Source organism: Lepidothrix coronata, unplaced genomic scaffold (genome assembly GCF_001604755.1).
Source record: "Lepidothrix coronata isolate B3197 unplaced genomic scaffold, Lepidothrix_coronata-1.0 Scaffold73, whole genome shotgun sequence".
Taxonomy (NCBI): Eukaryota; Metazoa; Chordata; class Aves; order Passeriformes; family Pipridae; genus Lepidothrix; species Lepidothrix coronata.
The window spans coordinates 3,244,110-3,268,254 of record NW_016690253.1 but is presented as its reverse complement, the minus strand read 5'-3'; the positions used below and the strand labels follow the sequence as shown (position 1 = coordinate 3,268,254).

General features: G+C 49.0%; 1 protein-coding gene across 2 annotated transcripts in view; it reads right to left on the bottom strand.

Annotated features, from left to right (window-relative positions):
- Positions 1-1,485: 1,485 nt before the first annotated feature.
- The window catches only part of GABRQ (gamma-aminobutyric acid type A receptor theta subunit), a 71,027-nt gene continuing 48,367 nt past the window's right edge, over positions 1,486-24,145 (bottom strand). The window contains exons 5-9 of one of the 2 annotated variants that reach the window (XM_017819307.1): positions 11,655-11,737; positions 7,344-7,481; positions 5,676-5,828; positions 2,717-2,973; positions 1,486-2,248 (exon numbers count right to left, since the gene is read on the bottom strand). In XM_017819307.1, coding sequence (XP_017674796.1) covers positions 1,871-2,248; positions 2,717-2,973; positions 5,676-5,828; positions 7,344-7,481; positions 11,655-11,737 — 1,009 coding nt within the window. In that variant the 3' untranslated portion in view covers positions 1,486-1,870. The remainder of the gene's footprint in view (positions 2,249-2,716; positions 2,974-5,675; positions 5,829-7,343; positions 7,482-11,654; positions 11,738-24,145) is intronic. The other variant, XM_017819308.1, reaches the window with a different exon arrangement.

Sequence of the window (24,145 nt, the reverse complement as noted above, 5' to 3'; positions counted from 1 at the left end):
GACCTTGCTCTCCAAGGCCAAATTACCCTTCTGGACCTTCATAATGATTGCCCATGGATGGAAGCTGCTAGAGACTTAGGGGCTTCCACTAGCACTGACAAGCTCAGCATTTTCATTGCAACCTTCACCCTGCCCAGCCTTTGAAGACCATCCCCTTCCAGCAGGATGATGTTCCACGGAACTCTCCTGCATCCTTAGCCACATCATCTGTAAGGAAGGGCACACGGGGCTTTTCCCTACATTCTGCATGTATTAACAGACACAAAGCAAGGCCTGATAGAAGCAGTACAGATCAGAGGTTCCCACCCCACCATTTGCTTCTGAACTTCTTAGGAAAGGGGATAATAATCGTTTCCATATTTTTTTTCCTCCTGAAGCATAACAAAGTTAAATGACATCCAGCCTTTCCTGCACCTTGATGTAGGCTATGGTCACTTAGTGGGCTGGACTGTGGAGTCCATTGCCTGGCATAAAGAACAGGAAGAGAGGGGAAAGGATTTTTAGAGTCCTGCAACTGCTTTTATCTCCAAACTCTCTAAGAAAGATGCAGGGTGGGAATGACTAGGAACAGCCCCTCCTTTCAGGACCGACTCAGCTTAGTCTCCTAGAGATCAGATGCCAGTGGTGAACAGCAGCCCTGTCCCACTGCTGATGCCCAAGTCCCCTCTCTGTCCTCAGCAAGTGGATATTTGCACACTCTGCCTCCCCAGCTCCGCCTCTGTCGATTCAAAGACGGGGCTCTGACATCCGACCCCACCAAGTTGCAACGAGCAAACAAACCCCTGCTATTCCCCCCAGAACACTGCCAGTCAAATGTCATCTGTGTTCTCTTTCTTTCTACAAAAGATATTACAAAACCCCCCTCCCCAGCTCCCCTCCCCAGAAAACATGCTTGCACTCACACGTCCACGCTGACACACGTGCCCACACACACACACACACACACACACACATACATTCATCCAGGAAAAACAGCTTGCAAACTCCTGAAGGTGGAAAAAGGCATCTTGCAAATGTGCCTTGTTTTTGATAAGTTCCCTCCTCCTCCCCCCCCTCCCATAACCCCACACTGCCCCTTCCCTCCCAGATAATTGCCTTGTCCTCCCCCCTTCCCGGCTCTTCCAAAATAAATATTCTTTTTATTTGTCGGTTTAAAAGATTCTTTCAGGCTCGTAAGCAAGAGAGAGGGAGAGAGGAAAAGAAAAGAAAAATCTTGTAAGCATGAGAATGAAACCCCATCACCTCATGAATCCATGAGAGAATAAACATGAAGGGGTTAAGAGCAGTGACAGAAATATTAAAAAATATAATAAAACTGAAAAGTGAAAGATGAAGTTCAGTAGTGAAATGGAAGTGAGGATAGCGCATTAGTGAGCACAGCCAAAGATAACCTATCACCCCCACCAGTTTTTGACTCAATTTCTTTAAATCTCCCCCCTCTTTTTTAAAAAAACTTTTCTTGGTTTTGGGGGTTTCTTGTGTTGATTTTTTTTTTCTTTTTTTTTTCTGTCTTTTTATCTTTTTTTTTTCTTTCCCTTTTTTTTTCTTTTTTTTTGGGTTTTGGTGTTTTTGTTGATTTTTTTACAATGGTTTAAGTCCTTCAGCAGGAAACCAAAATCAAGACAAACACATCCCTCCCTGAAACCACACCCCCTCCCATACCCTTCTCTCCCTCACCCCGCCCCACACTCCGTGGTTCTACGTGTGCTGAAAAGAGAAGAGTAAGCTTAGAATAAATCTAATGAACCAGAGGAATAAATGACAATGAGATAGTAAAGAGTAAAACCCAAACCCAAAAGACCACAACACTCCTGTTGTGTTGTCATTGTCTGAGTGTCTGTCCCTATCTCTCTCTCGGAGGCCGCAGGCATCAATTTACATAGTACAACCAGTAAACAAGGTTGAAGAATCCAAAAGTGATTGGAAAAATGATTCGTGACCACTTGTCAATGGTGCTGACGTCTGTCAGGTCAGGGATTTTGAGCTTCAGCTTGGACGACCGCCGGCGCAGGCGGCAGTTGGCGCGGTTGCGCGCCGCGGCGTGGTGGCTCAGCGGGACGTGGCGGTCCAGGGTCGGGTGGTGGCCAAATCCATCCCGAGAGGCCAGAGGCTTCCGGAACTGGATTCCTGAGCCTTCAAAGGACATGACAGAGTTTCGAGAGTCGCCAACGCTGCTCATCATGTCCGTGGCCAGCAGCTCATTGTTCATCTCCAGAGTGCTGAGGAGGATGTTGCCGTAAGGGTCAACCTAGAACGGGGGAGACAGAGAGAAGGGTAGTGGGAGTATCCTGTGCAGGGTGCACACACCAGCAGGGGGATTTTGAACTGTTTTCTGTGTAACAAACCACTGATTGGGTCAGTGAACGTGCTGCATTTGTTGTCTGCTGCTGCTGGAGTCGAAGGACCAGCCACATGTGCCTGCAGCCAACTTTTACGTGGGGTGCTGTGATTCTGCCAACACAGCAGGACCAAGAGCCACAGGAGTGCTTTTGGGTACACCTGCCCCATGCACGAGGGTAAGTCCTGATGAGACTGGTTTGAGGGTGATGAAAAAACAATTAAAGAGAAAAAACCTCCCAGTCGTCACCAGACGAGGGGAACTGGAGTTCACCTCTCCTGATGAGGACAAAGGCTGCTCCACAGCTCATCTGGGACAGAATGAACAGCGGGGAGCCTGAATTCTTCCCTCCTGCCACAATGAAAGTAGAGGACAAACCTGCTCTCTCACCCTCTTCTCCTCGTAGCGGTGGCGCTCGTTGTTGGCCTTGCTGATCCGCTCACTCTGCTTCTTCTGCTGCCGGGGCCCTCGCCCGAAGAATATGTAGTTGACAAAAGCGTATTCCAGGAGTGCCAGGAACACAAAGACGAAGCAGCCCATGAGATAAACGTCGATAGCCTTCACGTAAGGGATCTTGGGGAGAGTCTCCCGCAGGTGGGTGTTGATGGTGGTCATTGTAAGCACCGTGGTGACCCCTGTAAGGAGAGGGGAGGTGCTCTGTTACCAACGTGGGATGCTTTCCTGAAATGCCACTCTTGGCTTCCCCGTTCTTCCCTCCTAGCTGGACAGCCTCAGGAGGGATGGGAGCAGTGCAACTGGGGAGAAAATCCTCATTATTCTAAGCCCAGGTGCCCAGCACAAATTGCTACAGAAGATAAACCAGCTGCAAACAGTGGGAGAAAATGCCAAAGCTGAGTATCATCAGGATGATGGGCATCAACATCCTCTGGACCTCGTTTCTTTAAGTCCTCCCTGATTCTCCTTTCCCTCAGTGTGGTGGAAAATATTCAGTTTTCTTCTGTTTTTTGACCTCTTCTCCTCCCCTTTTTTCTACTTCGTGAACTCATCAGGCCTCACTGTGTGCTACTGAATGCCTCAGTGTCCTTGACATGAATTTCTAATATTCTATGTCTTTCCAATGCCATGAATAGGAGAAAGAGTGAAGAGATTCCCTCTTCACGGCTCTCTCTTTTTTTTGCCTTCCTCATAGCCTTTTGTCCACATCCTTGACCCTGCCAGTTCCCACCTTCCTCTCACCAGCTTTACCACTCATTACTTCAATTATCACTTATACACATTCCTCCCATGGTTCTCACACTCTCTTTTTTAGGCCTACTCATATTTCTTGCATCTTAAATAAGCATTTCATGAACACTTTTGTCCCCATCCACTCAGCCTCCAAAAGCCTGGTGCACCATGGTTACTCTCACAGCTTCAGGCCTCTCCTTCAGTGTCTTCTCAGACTCTTCCCTTCTCTGGACTCTCAGAGTGGCCCCAGCTCTCTTGATTTCTGTTGAAATCTCAGATTTGAAAGTCTGTCACCTCCAAAAAGATGGCAATGAGCCCTCATATTTCTTTTGGGGGTGGTAACTCTTCCTCTTCAACTCAGTTTTCTTCTCTCACTTCTCTAGCTCAGCTGCCCTCACTTACTACCTTTTTCTCCCTTTCTTCTAGTGTCCCTCCTCCTTATCCATCTGTTAACAGCATTATTAGTCTCGATGACCTTCATTTGCTCCTCTGGTTTCAGTCCTACCTCTACAGTGATGGCTCTCAAAGCTCTCTGTGCATCCTGGAGCACTGCTTGTCCTGTTTCCCCTTCGCCCTCATTGTGTCTCTAGTGTAAATTCTGATTAAAGACTTAAAGAACTGTTAGTCTCCTGCTGAGTAAGCAGAAGGGAGATGTATTTATATACATACAATATATTGTATTGTCTAAATTTAGACAGCAATCTAAACATCCAGAAATCTGAGGCAAAGGAAGGGGGAATAGAATGTTCTCCCTGGCTCCATTAAAAGCTGGACAAATTGCAATGGAGACTTAGGGCAGACATAAAGAAGAGCTTTTTGACTATATGAGCAGGTAAATCTGGAGATGAAGTGACCAGAAGAGCAGAGAGTTTCCTTCTTTGGAGTTTTTAAAGCATAAGTTAGATAGAGAACTGTCAGGAGTAGTTTTGGGAGAGCTGTTCCAATTCTGATCTACAATGTTTTTCTTCTGTCTTTTCCTTCAAATCCAGATGTCAGAAGACATTCACCAGCTGTGCATCTCACATCCCCCCTTCTGCTTGTGCTTTCACTGTGCCAGCAATGTCTGCCACGGTCTCTTTTTCTTCTCTCACTGATTGTACTCTTGTCAATGTAACTTACCTTTTTAATTTACTGTGTTCTTCTTCTTCCCACCCTGTCTCTCTGCTCCAGCCTCTCTAAGCAAGCACAGTCAAATTACCTATTTTATATCTTTGCACAAACCATCCCTCCCTTCTGAGTCTTCTCAAACTCTGTCTTCTACAGCTAATTCAAACCCCAACCTTTTCTGTAAGACCTGTGCTGCATTGCCTCTGAGCCTTTTTCCACTCACAGATCCAACCCTGCTCCCTCCCTGCCTCTCCTAAAGTTCACCTCTGAACTTGATATCATGTTGGACAGCTCCATTCTCATATGTCAGTCATCCCCTCTTTCTCCTGTTCCTTCTTCAAAATCCTCATCTCCAATCCACCCCCACTTCCCTTCTGTTGCTTAAAAGACCTCATTTTTTTTTTCTTCTCATAGGAAAACATTCCTTTTTAGGAATGCTTAAGAAGAACTTGGACTTTAACTACTGGCCCACATTTGCCTTGGCTATGAAGGTCTTCAGCTATAAAAAGTGCCTGCAAGGGGTCTGAACTATCACAAAAATGTGTAATGCCCCTTCCTCCCTTTCTTTCATCTTTTAACCATTCACATTCTGCTCTTTGGCCACCCACCCTCAGCATTTATCATCCAACTAACCAGTCCTGGCACAAAGAGGTGCCCAGATGTGTCTTCTTAAGAAAACCAGCACAAACCACAGTGAAGGAACCAGTGTGCTCGTGGCATGTCAGAATCCCACATATCTGAGAATCTGTGACCATCCCTGTTTTTGTTTAGACAGTTTAAACTCCTGTGGTAGAACTTTTACTGACTCAAACAAAACAGACTCCAGCTTGGGAAGTACTAACACCTCTGAACAAAAAAACTACAGCTCTTCTGATTGAAAATTTAAAGTTTGCTCTCAGGAAAAAAAATGTCCATTTGGGATGACAGCTTTGCCAGGTCTATGGGCTTAACTGCTGCCTCATAAAGAAAAGGTATTTTCTTTCTTACAGGTGACCTCCCTCATGGAAACACCTTCTCTGACATATCATGGGAAGGTACATACCCAGTGCCACTCGTGCAGCAGAAGCATCATAATTGATCCAGAAGGAGACCCAGGACAGGATGGTGATGAGAATAGATGGCATGTAAGTCTGCAGGATGAAGTAACCAATGTTCCTCTTAATCCGAAAACTCAAGGACAGGCGCAGATACGAACCTGCCAACGAGAAATTAAAGGGAGACGTTTTTTGAGAGGAGGGCGAGGCTGCATTTATGGTAAGAGCTTAGGTTAGGAATCGAAATTTTATCTGGAAAATGTTCTCAAGAGGCAGGAGTAAAAATCTCTTTTCTTCTTCATTTGATTATGCAGACTCATCAGTTTTTGAAAGCGGTCTCTTCAGAATCTGCTCAGTTGTCTCAGAATATTAAGAAGAAAGAAACTACATAAGTTACATTATTATATCAGCCACCATGGGAGAATGGCTGTTATTATGGGACCAGCCAATTTGATAGAGACTTGCATGGGAGACTTTAACCCTATATTTGGGTGCCATGAGATGATTTTCCAATGTTTCATGTGCTACCTTTGCCTCCAAACAGCAATGAAGATCTGAATCATACTTTTCCCATGCTGTTCTAAAAATGGGTTATGGTCAGGCTGGGCAAATTCAGATGCAAATAGAGTGGTGTTAGTTAATCTGTAGGTCTCTTTTTTATTATTTTCAAGTTGTTGCAACTTCCTCCTAATCTTTTAGCAAACCTAATGAGGATAGTGAGGACAATAAGTACTTTTACAGTCCTTCCACTGGAGCAGGCTAATTTTGGCAGAGACTCTTTCATTGCTGTGAAACAAAGTCCAAGTCATTCCTCCTTCCCACCTCTGTCCCTTAGGCAACACAGCAGCCTGAAACATGGGTTTTAATCCTGGTTTAGCAGCTAAAGTAACAGGATAACAACAGATTTTAATGATCAAGGAGGCAGACTGGGAATAAGGAGGCATTGTTCTCTCACCACCCTGTGCCACTTTCGTACCTTGAACACAACATCCCGCCAGTCTTTTTTTTGAAGGTTTTACCTATTTAGACTGCAAACGTCTTCTGGAGGAATACTGCCTCTTGTAGTGGGTCTCTGGGTTGCCATTGCAATGGGACCCTGCTCTCAGCATGCCCCCGAGACACTGTTGGAACAACATCACCATCTGCCACCACTGATACCCTCGGGCTGTGTTTTCATGGCACTTCAAAAGTTGTCCTGTTTAACAGGTGTGAGGTTTGCTGTTTTGGCAGTGAACCCTACATCACAGCAAAGTGAAGGCAGCAACCAAAATCCAAACCCCTCCAGCCTGCCAGCTGGCAGTATCTGAATCGTCCCAGGTATTCTCACCAAATCTTTTTACTGCCCTGTGCAGATGGGTTTGCATAATTTCATAAGCCACTTGCTTTTCAATGGATATATTCTTCTTACTATTGCACCTACATTAGACCCAGGTGTACACCACATAAAAATTAGATAAAGGCTGAGAACCTTCTCAAGAGGTTCTGTTTTGAGCCCAGTTGATGTTCTGACTTAGAAAGGAGAACAACTGCAGCAAAGAAAATGATCCTGTAAGTCTTTGAAGAGGAGCAGCCAGAAAAAAACCAAAAAAACCAAAAAAAACAACCAAAAACCAGGAAAGTTGGCAGGCCCAGAAGATGCCTCTTTTCTAAAGGAACAGAAGCCTGGGTTGACTCACCAGTGGTGAAGACCACTTCCCTGCTGACCAGCCTCTGCTCGATGATGGTGAACTGGGGCAGCTCGAGCACCTCCATCCCCGTGACAGCAGAATCATTTCCTTGCCAGAAGAAGACAATGTCATCAACCGTGTAACCATCTGCAGGGAGGAGGAAGCACAGAGGGACAACTGAGCTGACAAGCTGGACCAGATGACACACCCCATTTTCACTAAGGTGATCTGGAAAAGGATCCGAAACAAAGTCCACACCATCAGACAGCAAGCCTAGACCCGCCCTCTCCTGTACTCCTCTTCTTCAGCTGAGCTTGGCAGTACAGTCCCCAGGAGACGTGGAAAATATTGGTCAGAACACCCACTTCTGGCTAGAATTCAGGAGAAAAAGGTGAGACGTGGCCCATCAAGCCTTGACTTGTACTACATAATCTCCATGCCTGACATGACAAGGATTTGAGCACCAGAAGCCTCTGTCAAATGCACCAAACACAGCATTCTGCTTTTTAAAACTGCCTGCTTTTACCAGGAGGGGGAGACCACACAATATAGACTGGTGGGGACTGGGTAAACAGGGCATTGCACTATTAAAAACTCCCAGAGACAGAAAGACCTACAACAGCAGCTGAAAAGAAGTTTGAAGATCAGAGCACCTTCCTCTTCCAAGTAATCTCAGTTGAAATTGGGATCCAAGAAGTGGACAGAGTCTCTGAGACTGGGGGCTGCTTTTACCAAGTACTGGCTGAGAAGGGCAGTAACGGGACAAGAGAGGAAGGGGAGTCAGGCTCATAACAAATATTCATCCCTTGCATTTCAGGGTAGTGGGTTTGTTGGCTCAGCCAAGGGTACAGCCTCTTACTTTAACCTCAAACTCTACATGCCAAACAGGGCTGCATGGGCTGGAAACAGTGAGAGACCCAAAGCCACAGTCTCAGGGGAAAGACCTCCCCAGATGCTCTGGACTCATGGCAAATGAGGCCAAGGGGATGAAACCATCCAGCTCCCCTCCCATCAGTGTGATGTTCACTGCCTTGTCTGTTGCCCTTGTGGGCAAGAATTCATCTCTACTTGAAAATTCACACCTCTCGTGGCAAGCTGGGTTTAGGAGCCCTGTGGCTGTTGCTGCACAGGGGGTGGCCTCTTATTCCCCGTGGAGTGCAGAGCTGCACGGGAGCACCTCTGGGTGCAGTGGGATATGCCCAGGCTGTGGTACAGCATGGTGCAAGGTTGCCTTGAGAGCCTGAGCCTCACCTGTGCCCACAGAGAGCTTTTATTCAGCGCCTGCACTGCAGCACAGCAGCCTGACTTATCCACACGCCCTCGCAGCACAGAGGCAGCTCCCTGGCAATGCCCAGCAAGGTTAACATCCACTAAGGAGGGCTGCCACCAAAACCAGCACCAGTGGATTAGTGGGATCAAGGGAATAAAGAGCCACTGAATATAACATGAAGGAGAAATTCTTCTCCCTCGCCTTGGGGACCAAGGGTTACCCCAGATCAGAGCTGAACCTTTGAGGATGGTCTCATTCTGCAGCTCCTGAGTGGACAAAGGGCTCAGCAACCTGGTCTGATCTCAGAGCTGACCCTGCCTTGAGCTGCAGGCTGGACTAGAGACATCCCGAGGTCTCTTCCCAAACTGAATTATTTGATGACTGTGCAGTCTCCAAGCCCACATCCTGTGCTCTCAGTCATTACCACGCTTATTCATGGGTGCTAAAAAAATAAAACCAATCTTCCAAATGCCATGCCACATCTGCTTCTGATGTAAATCAGCTAAGCCAGGGCTCCACCTCTTCTCCCAGCTGCTCCCACAGCAGTAAGTGCTAAAGCCCCCACACCCATGAGCCCACCCTCAGGTTTATCCTTTCATCTGCTCAGTACCCAAGCTCTGTGCACAGGAACTGGTGTTTGCATCTGGATGCAGCATCTCTCCCAGAGCACTCAGACCCAGGGTGGGAAGCAGCAAGAAACAGCTAAGTCCCCCACTCCTCCCCGTGGCTGATTCCAGCAGCTCCAACACTCTCACAGCTAAAAGCACTGCGTGCAATTTTACATTCGAATTCATCTGGCTCAGAATTCCAGGCTCTGATGGTTGCTCTGAATTTCTCCAGGAGGTTCCCAAGCCCTTTCCACCCAGCGCTCCCCCTCTGCAGAGGTGCACCCAGCCTGTAAACAATCCACCTCTCCACCTCCTTTGCAGTAAACAAACCAGACTGAGCTATTGAGGTTTCTCGCTGAAAAACATCCGCTCTGGCCCTTGAACCGCTTTTTAGCACCTTTCCTCAAACTCTTCCGATTTGCCAACTTCTTTCAAAATTCTGGAACCCAAATACAGACAGAGCCCCTTTCCCCCCTCTCACCAGCAACGAGGCCAGTGGATTCTCTGCTCTGACCCACGGCTCCCCTGGTTTATACAAGCCAGGTTCGCTCACTCCAGCCCTTTTTGCCAGAGCCTTGCCACGACCCCTCCCGCCGTGGTGCCCAGGGCTCCCAGCCCTCCAGCACCTCCCCTGGTTGGTGCCCACGAGGGTCCAAGCCCCTGGGGATGGCAGCCTGGCCCTGTGCTCCCACGCCCAGACCTCTGCATTCATCAGCACTCAAACACATTCCGGACGGATTCAAACTGGGAAGGATTCAAACGTGCAGCGAGCCAGCCCCGCACGCTGCCGTCCTCATCATCCACAAATTCAACAGCACTGACTTCAAATTTACTTCCTGAGCAGCAACGCAAATGTCAAATTACGGTAACTAATTTTAGGAGGTTTTGCAGTTTAACCAGCTCTGTTCCATTTATTTGCTGACCTGCTGGTATCGGGTACCAATTTTTTGTATTTTTATTTTTTATTACGGCGTTATGCAATGTGAAATCAAACGTGGTTTTTTTCGGGAAGCCATTTTTCAAAAGTGTTTCAAAAGGGAAAGGTTGTTCGGTCTAAAAATAAAGGCTTTGCTTTGATTTCTAGCTTTAAAAAGAAAACCAAATTTCCATTTTCCTTTTTAAAAGGTAAATGAACTTTCACAAAGACAAGTCGTTTCAATCTGAAATATCAAAAAGTATTGATATGACATCTTAAAATGTCAGATTAACAGCCTGTTTGCAGCCTGCCTCATCAGGTTTTTGTTGAATCCTGGTGCACAGATGGGCAGGGGTACAGGGGGTGAGGGCTATTTTTGGGGTGGATGGATGGGATCAACAGGCAGTGCCAGCACTGGCTTTTCTCCTGCAGGGAAGTGCCTCGAGCTGCTGTGGGGCAGGAGACCCCATCTGCCTGCTGCTGCTTCACAAACCCAGCAGCCCTGCACCACAAAAGGGCTATTTCTCTGAGGTTTGGGTTGGTTTTCTTTTTAATATACTTCAGGGTTTAATCCGGCCATAAGACCACCATTATTCCAGAGTTGTGTGGTCTTGGAAGCAAAGAAAATGGAGCCCTGCAGATTTCAAATGTGCAAGTAAAAGACAAAAGCTCTGAGGAAAGAAGCAACTGAATCTCTTCATCTCTGCCTGGATCTCAGGAATATTGTAAGGAATCGTAGCTTCAACTAACAAATTGGCTTGACATGACCCATTAAGAACAAAATCGCAACACGGGGAACTGTGGGTAATTCTCTGCCTTCTGTTTTCTTGGTTGTACTGTAAACCATTCTCAAAATGCTAAGGAGTGCCAGGAATGACATGACATGGCATTAGTGCCTCCAGCAGGACCTAATTTCCATCCCATTACCCGCCACGCCAAGCGCTGTGGTAGCAGCACATCCCGAGGCCCAGGCACGGGCAGGACGGGCACCTTCCCACTGTGGGTGCTGTGGGACCTCCTGGGTGGGAAAAGCAATTCCCTGAGAATCACCACTGAAGGTGCATCATCATTAACTGTGAGATCTGCTGCTCTGGACCACTCCTGGAGGGATGCTGCAGTGCATTTGTAGGAGGGAGAGCTGGACCTCCTCTGCCAGTGCAGTTGGGAGAGGATTTCCGTGGGAGTCAAGGGAAGATCCAGGCAGGGAGGGACTGTGGGAGGGCTCGGGTCCCACCTCCCACACAGAATAGAGCCAGGCTCGAGTGAGGACAGGTTCCCAGGGCTTCCTTAGGGCGAGTCACTCCCGAGAGTGATTTTAACGCCCAGCCTGCTGCTGGAGCTACGTTTTCCCAGGCATTTCCCCCACGGGGTCCCCTCAGGATAAAGTTTGGATGAGGGAGCCTGGTCCTGCCCCAGGGAACATCCCTCCAGGACGGGTGGCCCGTAAGGAGGCATCCCAAGAGCAGGAAGGCGTGGCTGGGGCGGGTGGCATCAGGTGGCACCGCGCGGGCAGGAGGCATACGCACAGCTCTCGATCTCCAGCGTGCAGTTCTGCTGGTCCAGGGGGTACCTCCGCAGGTCCATCATGCAGGCAGCCGTGGTGGTGATCCTGAAAGGAGAACAGAGAGAGGGGAAAAGAAAAAAAAATCAGTTGTGTCTGGGTTTTTTACTTACCACAAAAAAAAAAAAAAAAGGAGAAATGAAAGGCAGAAGCGAAAGTCAGGCAGCATTTGGGGCCGCTGTTTCCCTGGAAACCAGGGAGATCCGCGGTGGGAGGTGTGCAGGGCGGGGGGCTGGATGCGGCTCACCCCAGTGGCACACGGCACAAACCCCCCGTGACTCACGTCAGCGAGGCAGCGTCTCTATTAACCGGGTGGGGAGGGATTTGTGTTCCTCCTCTGTCTCTCCCCTGGGAGAGACAAAGAACCCGGGAGTAGGCAGAGCTATGGCTGGGGGGGGAAGAGGAGAGGCATGTCCGTATGTAAGAGGGAGACAGCAACGCGTGTCCGCGGAGCAGATGATGTATCGACTGGATCTCCCAGCAATGACCTGTGGAGAAGAATATCTGACCACATCATCACCCCTCTTCCTGCCCTAATTGCCCCAACGTCCCTAATTGCAGCCCCCTCACTGTCCCCATTTTGGCACTGCCCCACCCAAAGCCCGGACCCCGCTGGCAGAGCCCTCCTGCTCCTGTGGGCTCACGGCTCCGGTACCGGAGTCACTCGTGCGCAAACTGCGGGATCGAGATTCACTAAAGACACGGGGAGTGTGTGTGCAGCCCCCTGGAAAACAAGTGTGGGGGGAGAATGAGGGTGGGTGTTGGAGCATGGGGTGGGGGCAGAGGAGTGCAGTGGTGAGGGTCAGACAAGGCTGCGAGGAGGGTTTGTGTGTGTTGCATGTTGTACATGCAGGAGCATCGCTCTCCGGGATGGGGAATTTTGGGCTGGGATAGATAAGACACAAGGGCACGAAGCAGGGACAGAGCTAACTCACCAGCCTGACAACACCGCCCTGGAGCTGACAGGCTGCCCCTATTTCTCAAATATATTGCTCCCTCGCCCCTTAATGCAGTTTTCTTCCTGTGTGATATGTGTGTGCAGAGTGCTGAAGAGGGGGGAGAGATTGGTGCATTCTCCCCCTATTTTTTTCAATTAACCATCTGGAAGGCATTAATCAAGCTACACATTTTTTACTATGTAGGCATAACCAGTGAACTGTTAACGAGAAAGCTTCATCTTCTGAGCCCTGTGGCCTGGGAGAGAGAAAAGACAGGAAAAAAGAAAAACAAGAAAGCAGAGAGAATGAGATGGCGAACCAGTGAGAAAGAAGGGGGAAAAAATAGAAAAAAACCCATCAATGGTAGAAAAAGAGACCAGAAAGGGGGAGGGAATGGGTGAAGCTGGACAGAAAATTGGAAATGGGAAGGGGGGAGGAAGAAGGTGGGGGAACAAGCACCCATGGGAGAGGGCTGCCCCAGGGGGGGTATCGGGGCAGGGGCTGTGGCAGGGCAGGCTGGCAGCCCCGCAGAGCTGCTGGCTCTTTAAGAAATCTCGTGTGCTAAATTTATCTTCTCTGCTGTCTGTGAAGTCTGTTTGTAGGAGATGAAGCCTTGAGGAGAGCCTTTGCCACTGCCTGCCGTGCTATAAATAGAACCGAAGAGACGAAGGGAATTTATATATATCCTCACTGGGTCTAGATACAACACTGCAACTGCCCTCTCTCTGAGCAGGGGGCCCAGGCGAGCTCTTAACCCTTTTATCTGTAATGCAGTTGGGGTGGAGGAGAAAGCTCAGAGGGAGAGAAGGATAACAGGACAAAAGCCACTTAAAAATTGCCACCACAGCTTTGGGACTGCATGCAGTGGTTTTACAGCCTCCCAGCTTGGCACCTCCAGGAGGGCAGCTGGAAACACAATGCCTCTCCCACCCTAATGCTCCTGGACTGGGGTAACAGGGCACAGGAGACCACGGGGGGGAGAGGGGTGGGAAGCAGATCCAAAGCACACCCAGGGGGAGCTGCAACCTTGCCAGGAAAGCCCAAGGTGGGAGGTGCAGAGTCCATCCTGGCCGGGCACTGAGACCAAGGAGTCATGCACGGGGATGACTCATCCCCCGATGCCGCACACAGCCCTCACTATATATATTATACTGCACCCCTGGGAAATGGCAGCTACAAATGCGTTTTCCCGTTTTCCCTAAAGTGCGAGATGCAAAAAAAACCCGTATTTAAATGAAAATTTTCCACCCCATTTGTGGACCCCGTGGGCTAAAAAACCTTTCCACGGCGCCCATCCCAAAATTGCAGCCTGGCTGGCTGAGCTGGCCGCACAAAGGACATCCAGGGTTCCGCCTTTTGTGCTTGGAGAAGGACCCTCTCGCCAGGATTCGCTTATCACCTGCAGTGCTGGTTGGAGATGCAGAGCGTGACACAGTGAGATATGGCCACCACACTCCATGCACCAAACCCTGCTCGCAGCAACAGCCGGCATAAATCCAGAGCCACTCCAGTGATTTTTGCAAGATCACACCAATTTGGATCAGCAGAGATTTACAGCAGGGCAGAATTTATCCCTGTTGATTCGAAAAGAAGAGAGCCACGGGACAGGTAGGACAGAAAGGAGAAAGACAAGATTAAGAGGACGTCTGTCCTCAAAAGCTGGATAATTTCCTTTTCCTTCTGATTAAAGGGTTGGTTTATCCACACCACATAGCTCAGCACCCTCCAGAGGTACCCCAGTGAGATGCAGGTCACAAACTCCTGGTGATCTGCCCAGGTAACGCGGCTTGGGCAGGTGAACATTGGAACCCTGTCAGGTTTTGCTGTGATTTTGAAGCAGAGGTAGCACAGCTCTCTGCAGCTCCTCCAGAGCATTTCAGCTGCAGTGCCTGGCAAGCCCAGGAACACCAGCAGCACAGGAGCACCTGGATGTGAGGGTCCTGAAGTGTAACAAGATTCAAGAGGCACCAGGTCCAGCTCAGATCCTGTCTCTGGGCTTCCTAGAGCCTGATAAATCAGCCCAAACTTGCTTTATCACTTAGGATAAAGCAAGTGATATCCCAGAGGGGATGGGGGTGTTTCAGTTTTTAGACTTCAGATCTTAAAATGCATCCTGGACACCAGCTTCCCTTTGATATACCCTGCTCCCAGTCCATGGGTGTCCCACAGCATCCATCATAGCTTTTCATAGCACCTGCCACGGTTGGTGCAATGCCCACCTGCAGCCTCTGAGGCTGACTCACCATTCACCTGCTCCTAGAGAGGCCAACAAGAGCTTTCTCAAGCTCCTTTGGTGGCTGTCTACTATGGGCAGGTGGGACTCAAGAAGGGATGAAGAGGCTTCATGCACCTCTGGCAGTCAGAGGGGGATGTAAGCAAAACTCAGTCACCCCAGTGACCTTTTGGGGTCACAACATGTGCCATCTCTGGCTCAGAAGGCCACAGGACCAACCTTTGCCTCATGCTTTGATGGGTATAACTGTATCACCTTGATATGCTCTGAGCTGCTGGCTGAAGAGATGTGTTTGCTCATGGAAGACTGCATGGGGAGGACTGGATGGAGAGATGGATGGGGGGGATCCTGTCTCAACAGGGTTAACAGGCAATCAAAATAGAAGGAAAGTAAGAGGTGGAAAAATGAGGAGAGGATCAAAGAGTGATGAGAGCATGAACATTGATGGGAGAGGCAGGAGGGGACCTGAGAGACAGGAGAGCAGATAGTGCAGGACAGGCCACCAGGGTGAGGGAACAGAGGAGAAGGATCAGGGAATGCAAGGAGTAAACCAGCCTGGGGAGGAAAAGCTGGAGAAGAACGAGAGGTTAAAAGACAGAAAGCAGAGGAGCGGATACTCACTCTGTGAGAAGGGAGATGAGGAGACAGAGAGCAAACCATCACCCTGTAAACAGCTCTAGACAGAGGCACTGCCTCCAGAAGACACAACCACAGTGAAAGGGAGCGGGGACCAGAGGGAACGCCAGGGAAGGATGCCACCTTCCCCCTGGCGTTAGCATGAGGCGCTGGCGCCCGGCCAGGCTGCATCTTCTCCCTCCCCCTCCTCCTCTCCCGCTTCTCTGCCCACCTCCCTCCCCGTTTAAATTCAGAAATTTGTGTGGTGTGAAATTTCCTCTGCTTTGACGGCGATTCACAGAGACACTGCCCGTGGAGGGGAGAGCCTGCGCCGGGCACGGGGAGCTCGCTGAGGCATCCACATCCACCCCCTTCCAGCCACTGAGCCCGGCCACCACCCCCCCCTCCAGCTCCAGCTCCCCTTCCCTCCCTCAGTCTCTGCCCACCCCACAGGCCTCCGGCTCAGCCCCTCCACAACCTTTACAGCTCCTTCCCCACATTCATCCCCTCGCCCTAATTGTTCCTCCTGAGGTCTGTAGGCAGTCGTGCTATCAAGTAGCCCAGTCCTCGCTGCCCTGCTGCCCCACTGCACAGCTGGCTGGCAAACAGTTCATCTGGGGGGAGAACGTGATGTGGAGAAACCACTGTACATCTCAAAAAAAAAAAGAAAAAATAAAAAGGGGACATGTATGTGATGTTGAGCAGCTCTGGCAGGCTGTGGGCTGATGGAGATCCCCTCCTCTGCCAGCATGGAGTGGATCAAACAGAAGCCAAAGCAACACCTCACTCTGGAGAGTGCCCTTCACCCCCAGGAGAGGTAGAGACCAACTCTATGAAAACTGCCACGGAGCTCCAAGTCACACAGGGCTAGTTCTGGATCTCTGTTACAACAAGAAAAGCTGTGCCCACTTGAAGCTTGTGTGGACAAAGCAGAGAGTGGCACAGAGAGGGTGATGCAGCCTCGACTGCTGCCCCTCTGCCTGCTCTGCTCCCTGAGCCCGGCAGCAGCACAGCCCCACCACAGCTGCAGCTCAAAAGGCACTGCTCAAGTTCCTGCAAACCATCAGCCCTCCACAAATATTTCAGTTCCCTGACACGAACACCACCAGCCATTTCATTCCCTCTCTGATCCTCCCCATCACTGTTTATTTATTAATGGCTTCTTCTGTCTTATTTAGAATGATTATATAAGTTCACAGACATAGAGCAGCTTTGAGCTCCAACCTGCCATTAAAACCTGATGTGGCCAAATGCCTTCTTTCCATCTCCTTCTTATCCCATTGCTTGTTACCTTCAAGGGAGCTGCCCATTCAGCTCCTGCCCCAGTCAGATCTCCCTTTACCAAACTTCAGCTCTGAAGGCCCTCAGCCACCCATTCATTCTCCAGATCATCTCCAGTATGTTGGGAGAACCAAACTCACCAGCCACAAGTGTAAGGGGTAAAAAATTACTTCCCCAAAATATGTTCTGTTTTAAAAGGAGCAAGTCCAGACTCTCTAAGGAGGACTGTATTGAAAAGAGGGGAAGATTATTATTACCTTTGAGACATGCCTAAAACAAAGGTGGTCCCTTAAGCTCATCCTCACAAAATAAACCACTGCACTGTCTGTATCATAACTTCATCTATACCAGCAAACTAAACATGCCTGGCACTGTTTTCTGAGGCCAATGTCAACTGGTATGGAATGATCTTTGTCTACATTTAAATTCTTACCCCACAGAAAAAGGGTTTGGTTACAGGCAGAAAGCCTGTTGAGAATGGTCACCAGCCTCTGCTGTGCTCCAGCTGGGAAATACCCGACAGAATGTTTATAGACAAAGAGCAAATCCAGGAAACAAACTGACTATGTGGGACACTGAGGTTCAGTGTCCAGGAATATTCCCTGATACCTTCGGCTTCAAAAGGATGCTGACCAAAATTCAGTATGGATGAGAACAGGAGCAGAGTGCAAATCCCCCCACCACTGCCTTTCTAAATCAAGGGGAAACACAGCCAAGAGTCACTTTACCCTATGTTACAGTCATGGATTAAGTGCCATTATGCAGGGACTAACACAAACACTCTCACAGCAAAAGATAAACATTTAAGTTGCTATTTGCAACTTTCTGGATTTCAGATCTCCTGAGAAGCTAAAGATGCTCCTGTCCCCTCGGGATACAGACTCCCAAAGCTCTCACCAGTTTGCAGCAATAAGGAGAAGGGATGGAAGCAGCTCAGGTTTCACAGGACTTAGGCAGGCTTGCCCCATGGGGCAAGTGAGACTCCCAGGGGAATTCTGGTGATTAAGAGGTAGAAAGAGAGGCACAATTACTGTTTTGCTAAACATGGGAATAAAAGCAAAACTGAATTCTTATTCTCTACTCTACATTCTCAAAGTCAGCCATAAAAACGTGCTGGCAAATGTCACCTTCTGCCTGGCAGTAAGCACAAACTTTGAAGGGCCTGGAGGGATTTATAAGTCTGGTGAATTTTGCCATTCTTTTAACACAGTCTGATCTTTGCAAACTCCTGGAGGTCATGACTGAACCAAGAGCAAGGCAAGGATATGGAATATTTTCCCCTTGTGTCTGTTTGCCTAAAACTGACTCCATAAACCTTGGCACAATCCTGCTAAGGTCACTGTTTCCAAAAGCACCTGTGCTTGCATAGACATCCTTTGATAAATAACAGTGTGCACTGCACTTAGATGGAAGAGGAAAAAAAAGCTTTTTCTAAACTAGTACTCAGGGTACCAGCCATCTAAATCAACCATTTTTCCACCCTGAGAGAGTACAAAGCAGAGTTGCCTTGACTGCAAGGTTTTGTTTTTCTGCCCCTTTATTCTATCCCAAATGCACTGTGTGTCTGGCCAGTCACCAAGTGGACTGGGAGACGAGAAAGTCCCAGGTGGAACACCTTTAAAAAGAGTCATTTGTTATGGTTGTTTCAGATACCAGTGACCTGCACTTAGAGATATCTCCCTTCTGCAGCATCAGGCTGGGCTAAGCTGCATTAATAAGACAGCAACCCAAAACTTAAACCTGTGGGACGTGGCAAAGAATAGGCAAAGTCCAGGGATGGGCTTAGAGGGGTGGCTGGGATAGGACAAGCAGGAAGACTAAGAGGTCCTGCCAGGGTGAGCTGGGGGTTCAGAGCCAGCTGTGACACTGATCTGTCAGGAGACAGTGGATACTCCTTTGAGGTGGTGAAACCTTAAAACACTCACTCACCACATCCTTGACCTCTATCTGTGCTAACAAACAAGTCAGACTTATAGGAGATGTAGCACAGGCAGCAATTCAGCCAGACCCTGGTGGTGCTTGCCTTTGTTCTTGCAACATTAAGGAAAGAGAAGCAGCTCTGGTTTGCTGCTTTGCCCTGTTTGAGTGACCTCCAGCTTCTTCCACAGCTTCCAAGATTATTCAGAAGTTCCATATTATTAAACTTTCTTCCACTGTTTCCTGTTAAATCCCCAATCCCGATTCTAGGAGGCAAAAATAAGAGGAGGATCTTTCCTCAGCCTCAGCTGGGGAGCTGAGCTGGTAATTAAATCCTCATTTCCTCTCACCCACCTAACAAACTCTTCTCCAACCTCCACATCTTTGTGCTAAGGAGCTGAGCCAAGGCAGAGCTCTGTGGTGAGAGCAGGACAAGGTTGCAGAACTAGCTCCAAGGGGGTGGATGGATGGATATAAGTCCGACTCTTTGCACCCAAGCTGCCAAGGGAGAGATTTCTGTTGCCTTTGGCAAACCTGGGGAGGGAGCAGGGAGAGCTCCTAGAGACAGGGCAGAGCCTGATTCATCTCTCACATTTCCAGAGAAACCTCTCTCAGGGAGGGAAAGGGAAGTAAAAAAAAAGAGGATTTATTCCCTTCTGGCCTGTGAGATGGGAAAAGAAAATTGCTCAGTAGTCTCAGTACAGAAAAAAAATCCTCAGTCTTAAAAACTCCTCCATCTAACCCATCAGGCCACCTTGTCTGCAGAAAATCACATAACACCCATGGAGAAAATGAGGACATGGCTGAAAACAGCTGGTTTCAAGTGAGACAGGAGCAGGAGAAACCTTTCTATAGACTGGAGAGCTAAATAACCCCAGGGTGGAATCTGGGGAGGGTAATGCTGACAGGGCTGGGTCCTGGTCAAGCAGCAGGTTGGAGATGGGGGCTATGAAGGAGCCCCCAAAGATGAGCTCCAGCAGAACCCTAGCCATGGGGAGCAGGCAGGGCAGCCCTGGAGGCTCTGACAGTGTGGGTGCAATGCTTGTCACAGGCCTGTCAACCTGCCCTGCCTCCCTGGGCAAGGTGAGCCAGAGGTGGTGCCCAGGAACGAGGTCTGGTCCACAAGTGGGTCAGCAGTAACTGGCTGCAATCAGAGACATCCCCCAGGAGCAGCTGACTGATGAGAACTCACCAAGAGAAGCAGAACTGAAGCCCAGCCCAAGCAGACACAGCCAGCTCCTCTCAGTTTCAAACTGCAAACCTGGAGCTGTTTGAAGCGTGACCGTTCTCTCCCCCTTGCTTTAAGCACTGAACAGGTACTTACACTGATGAGGACAGCAGGGCTCTGCCTCCCCAGGCTCCCCACATGCCTTGGCACCTCTGCGTGCTCCCACACTGACTCATCTCCAAAACACACCTCGCTGCATCATCAGGGACAGGGATACAACAACTGACAACACACATGCACACGTTTCCCACCAGCACTCCCACCTTCGCAGGAGGAGATCCCTCCTTCTCCCTGCACAGGATTCAGTCTCCATCATCAAATTCCTCTGCAGTTTTCCAGTTGCTCAGTTTACACTGCCTGGGCTCCTCGCCAGCCAGGCATCACATCTCGTTTGCTGTCCACCCTGCTCTGTGCCTGCTTCCCACCATCCCAGTTCCCCCTCGAGCTCAGGGATGCAGCCCGGGCTCCTCAAATCACCTGTTTTGCTGAAATCCAGTTTTGTCCCTAATTAGAACGAAATCAAATAGCTTCGAGATTTCCCTGAAGGGTTTTCAAAGCCGGTTTCAAATACGATTTCCAATTACCACCCGAGAATTTCAGCATTGTTACAGTTGTTTCTATTTTTAGGTCTCTGAAAACAGACAGCAAAATACTGGTGACATCAGCACTTGACCAGTGTCAACTTGTTTCACTACCAAATGGATGCTACATGGTCTGGAAAAGGAAATAAAAATCTCAGACTGTAATGTATAGCTTGTATGTGTGACAGTGTAAAGCTTATTGAATATTGTGGCAGGGGTGGACTAGACAGTCTCTGGAGGTCCAGAGAAAGCCTTGGCAATTCTTCATCTTAGACATCAGTGCTGGTTCCAAAGCAGCTTGAAATAGTGAGGGAAATATTGACATAAGTGAAACATTTTCTACATAAAACCAGGGGTGAAGCATGGACATTCTCTGAAATGTTTTTTCTTAAGTGAAAAATTTGCTTAAAATTTGATGAAACCAATGCAATTTCTGACCAAAAAAAAAAAAAAGCCCCTAGGAGGAAAAATATATTAAATTCAGCCAGTGCTATCCAGCTTTTCCTCACTATTTTATCCACCTCCCTCCAATACCCAGTAGCTGACTGCTTTATCTTTGTGGGTAGCACCTTTAAGCCTCCCTTTATACTGCAGAATTTCCACAGCATTTTAGCACTTCCCTGTTTCATGCCACAGCTCTCCTGTGCTTCACTTTGCATTCCCATGAGGTGTTCACGGGCCAGGTGAGTTCAGGCACCTTCATGCCAGGTTACACCTCCTGCATCCTCCCATGCCACTGGGTGTTCACAGAGGTAACAGTGCCCTCTGGGCTCAATCTGGGCTCCAGGCCCCTCCTTGGCCCTGTGGGATTTGTGCCATCTGCCAGCCCGTTGGGGAAGGGGGTAGGGAACACCAGCCCTGCAGCATCCCGGCATCATCCCTGCTCAGGCATTCCTTTTGTTGGAGACCTGGCAACCAGCTTTTAATCTGAGCCCAGTGGAATTTAATTTTGGAGTAAGCTTTTGTATTGAGTGCTTTCCTGAGATGCAGCTACATCACATCTGCTGCACTCCCTTCAGCCCTTAATTTGCTAATTCTACCCAAACCAAGAACATGCTTTTCTGACACCCAGTTTTCACAGTGGGTCAAAGGGCTTCATTTACTAGTGCAAACAAGTTATCTGGAGCCTGATCTTGTTCTCCCTGAAGTCAGAAACAAAACACCCGTTGACTTGGGTGCGAGCTGAGCTGGACCCTGGGGTCTGATCCAGGGCTGGAGCCCGATCCTGCCGGTCCATGGAGCACTTGCTGAAGGCAGGGGCCTGCCAGGGTGCCATCCTCCCTGGTCTCTGACATCAGAGACTGCTGGAAAGAAAAATGACTGTGTTGTGCCACAAATAGCATGATTGAGTCACTTTGCTACAGGATCAGCTCAAAGGAGGGGGAAGTGGCTGGCGAGAAGGTAGCAGGAGAAGGAGCGGAGATGTGGGATCCTGCTCAGGGAAAAACAAACAGGCAAACAACAGAAAAGAAACAGGGATTTCCCCCTTTGGCCTTCTTCCATCAGGGCAACTCCATTTTATAAATTCTACCTCAAAATTCAAGACAAGAGCAGGCTTCAAAACACAGGGTGGACCTGCAGCTCCCTTCCTGTTTGGAGGACAAGCCTGGGGGCATATTTACAAAGATGAAGGGAACACAGGTGAATATTCAGTGACTGTTTGCTTCCTTGCTTACATCTGCTCTGCACAAGGCTGTGTATTTTGGAATGGGATCACAGTTATTTGCACCCAGAAAACTGGACCTAGTACTTCTGTTTTCAGCAAAATTGCAGGTGCAGGAGTCGGTACAGAAAGCAGCCCTAAAGAAACCATTGTCCACACCATTATGAACAAAGCTAGAGGGACTTCAAGCATTCAGGGCACCTGGGTTGTCCCCCAGTACTTTCAGACCCTGACCTGAGGTGCAGTTTGGGAACAGGAACTGCAGCTGCTCAGAGCTTCATTTTCACAACTGCCATTTTCTCCAGGGGCAAAAGAGCAGCTTCCAGGAAAACCAGCCAAAAGTTAAACCAACACAGGCAGCTCTTACTCTGGCCCTGGAAATAACGGGCAAACAGCTGTGATTTCCTTTCTTTTGGCCTGGATGCAATTTTCCCCATCTCAGCCTTTTACACAGGTCATTTGAGGGAGCTGAGCTCCCTCCCCTGCACTTCTGGGCCCTGTGGGAGGGGAGGGGAAGGGACAGGACAGTGCTCCAGGTGCTTGCACAGTGTCCCAGCCCCAGCCAGCTCGAGTGCAACCTCTCCAAGGACTTCCAGTGCCTGTCACCTGTGCTGCTGGGTTCACACCACTCATTATGTGAGCTGACTACACGGCAGCTGATAAAAATACACCAGCACTACTTCTTCTTCTTCTTTTGCTGTGCAGGTGTGTGCAAAGATTTCCCACCAGCCTGGGGGAGGCAGCTCTGCACCCAGGTGGGCTGGCTCAGCAGCAAAGAGCTCAGCAGCACTCTTTGCCCCCTCCTTCCCACCAGGCTGAGTTTATACTCCTACCTGCCCTTACTCGCACATCTCCCTGCCCAGTCTTCACTCCTGTCTTTGTACAAGGTGGAAATTTGGGGCAGTGAGCTGTGGGAAGGCTGCAGCCTTTCCAGTGGGTCAGTAAACCTGGCTCAGGGCTCCCTGGCAGTATCAGCCAGACAACATCACCAGCCTAAGGCAGAGAGATAAATGTACCTGTCCCAGGAAGGGAGAGGCACCACAAGGTCAGAGTCACAAAGCTGGGCTTGTTGCACCTTTTGCTGTCTCTGGGGGCCTGGAGCAAGAAGCATCCACTAACTGGAAGAGAAAAACAGTGCAGACATGAGCCCATGTACCACAGGCTGTCCCTCAGCACCAGCAGTCACTTCTGCTCTTTTGGCTTCCCAGGGCTCTGCTACAGGGAGAGCACAGGGCATGACCACCTTGCTGCCCTGGCAGGTTGAGGTCCTGGGCACCCTCCTGCTTTGCCATGCCCACACCCAGCCCTACCCTCCCCAGAACAGCCCAGCTACTTAAAGAGGAGGAAGACAATCACACAAGTCAGACTTTGCCACAAAACATGAAGCAGCAGAGGAGCTGACACTGTAAATGGGAAGGGGTGGGTGTACTCTCTTGGAAGGAGAAAGGTCCTTCCTCCCCCTTTTGCTGCAGCGGGACATAAGCCCAGAGCTATCACAAACATTTGTAGTTGTGGAGGCAGGTTGAAAGAGCCAGCTGTGAATTTGAGTAGCTGAAAAAGGGGTAAAAACCCCCAAAAGCAAAAAACAAACTACCACAACCAAACCAAACCAACAGCAAAAAAACCCAGACCCCAAACCAAAAAAATATTAGGAGAAAAGCAGACAAATACAGGGCTGGGAAAATCATTACCAGGGTTTCACTACAGCATTCCACAGTCGCAAATTCCCTTTTTAATCCTCTGCTACCTCCATTTAACTTTCTTACCTACTCTGGTTCCTTTACATAGCCAGATAACAGCCCAAACTTTGCTCCCTCCACCACACACAATCACAGCAATTTCAAAGGCTTTGGACTTGCTTATGTCAATTTATTCCAGACACTATAAAAAGCCTTCTCACTGAAGACCATTACTATTAGACACCAACTTTCAAGCCTCAATTTTAAGACTTGCTCTAGTAAACACACATTGTTTTTAACCATACAAAAACCTGTCTTTTA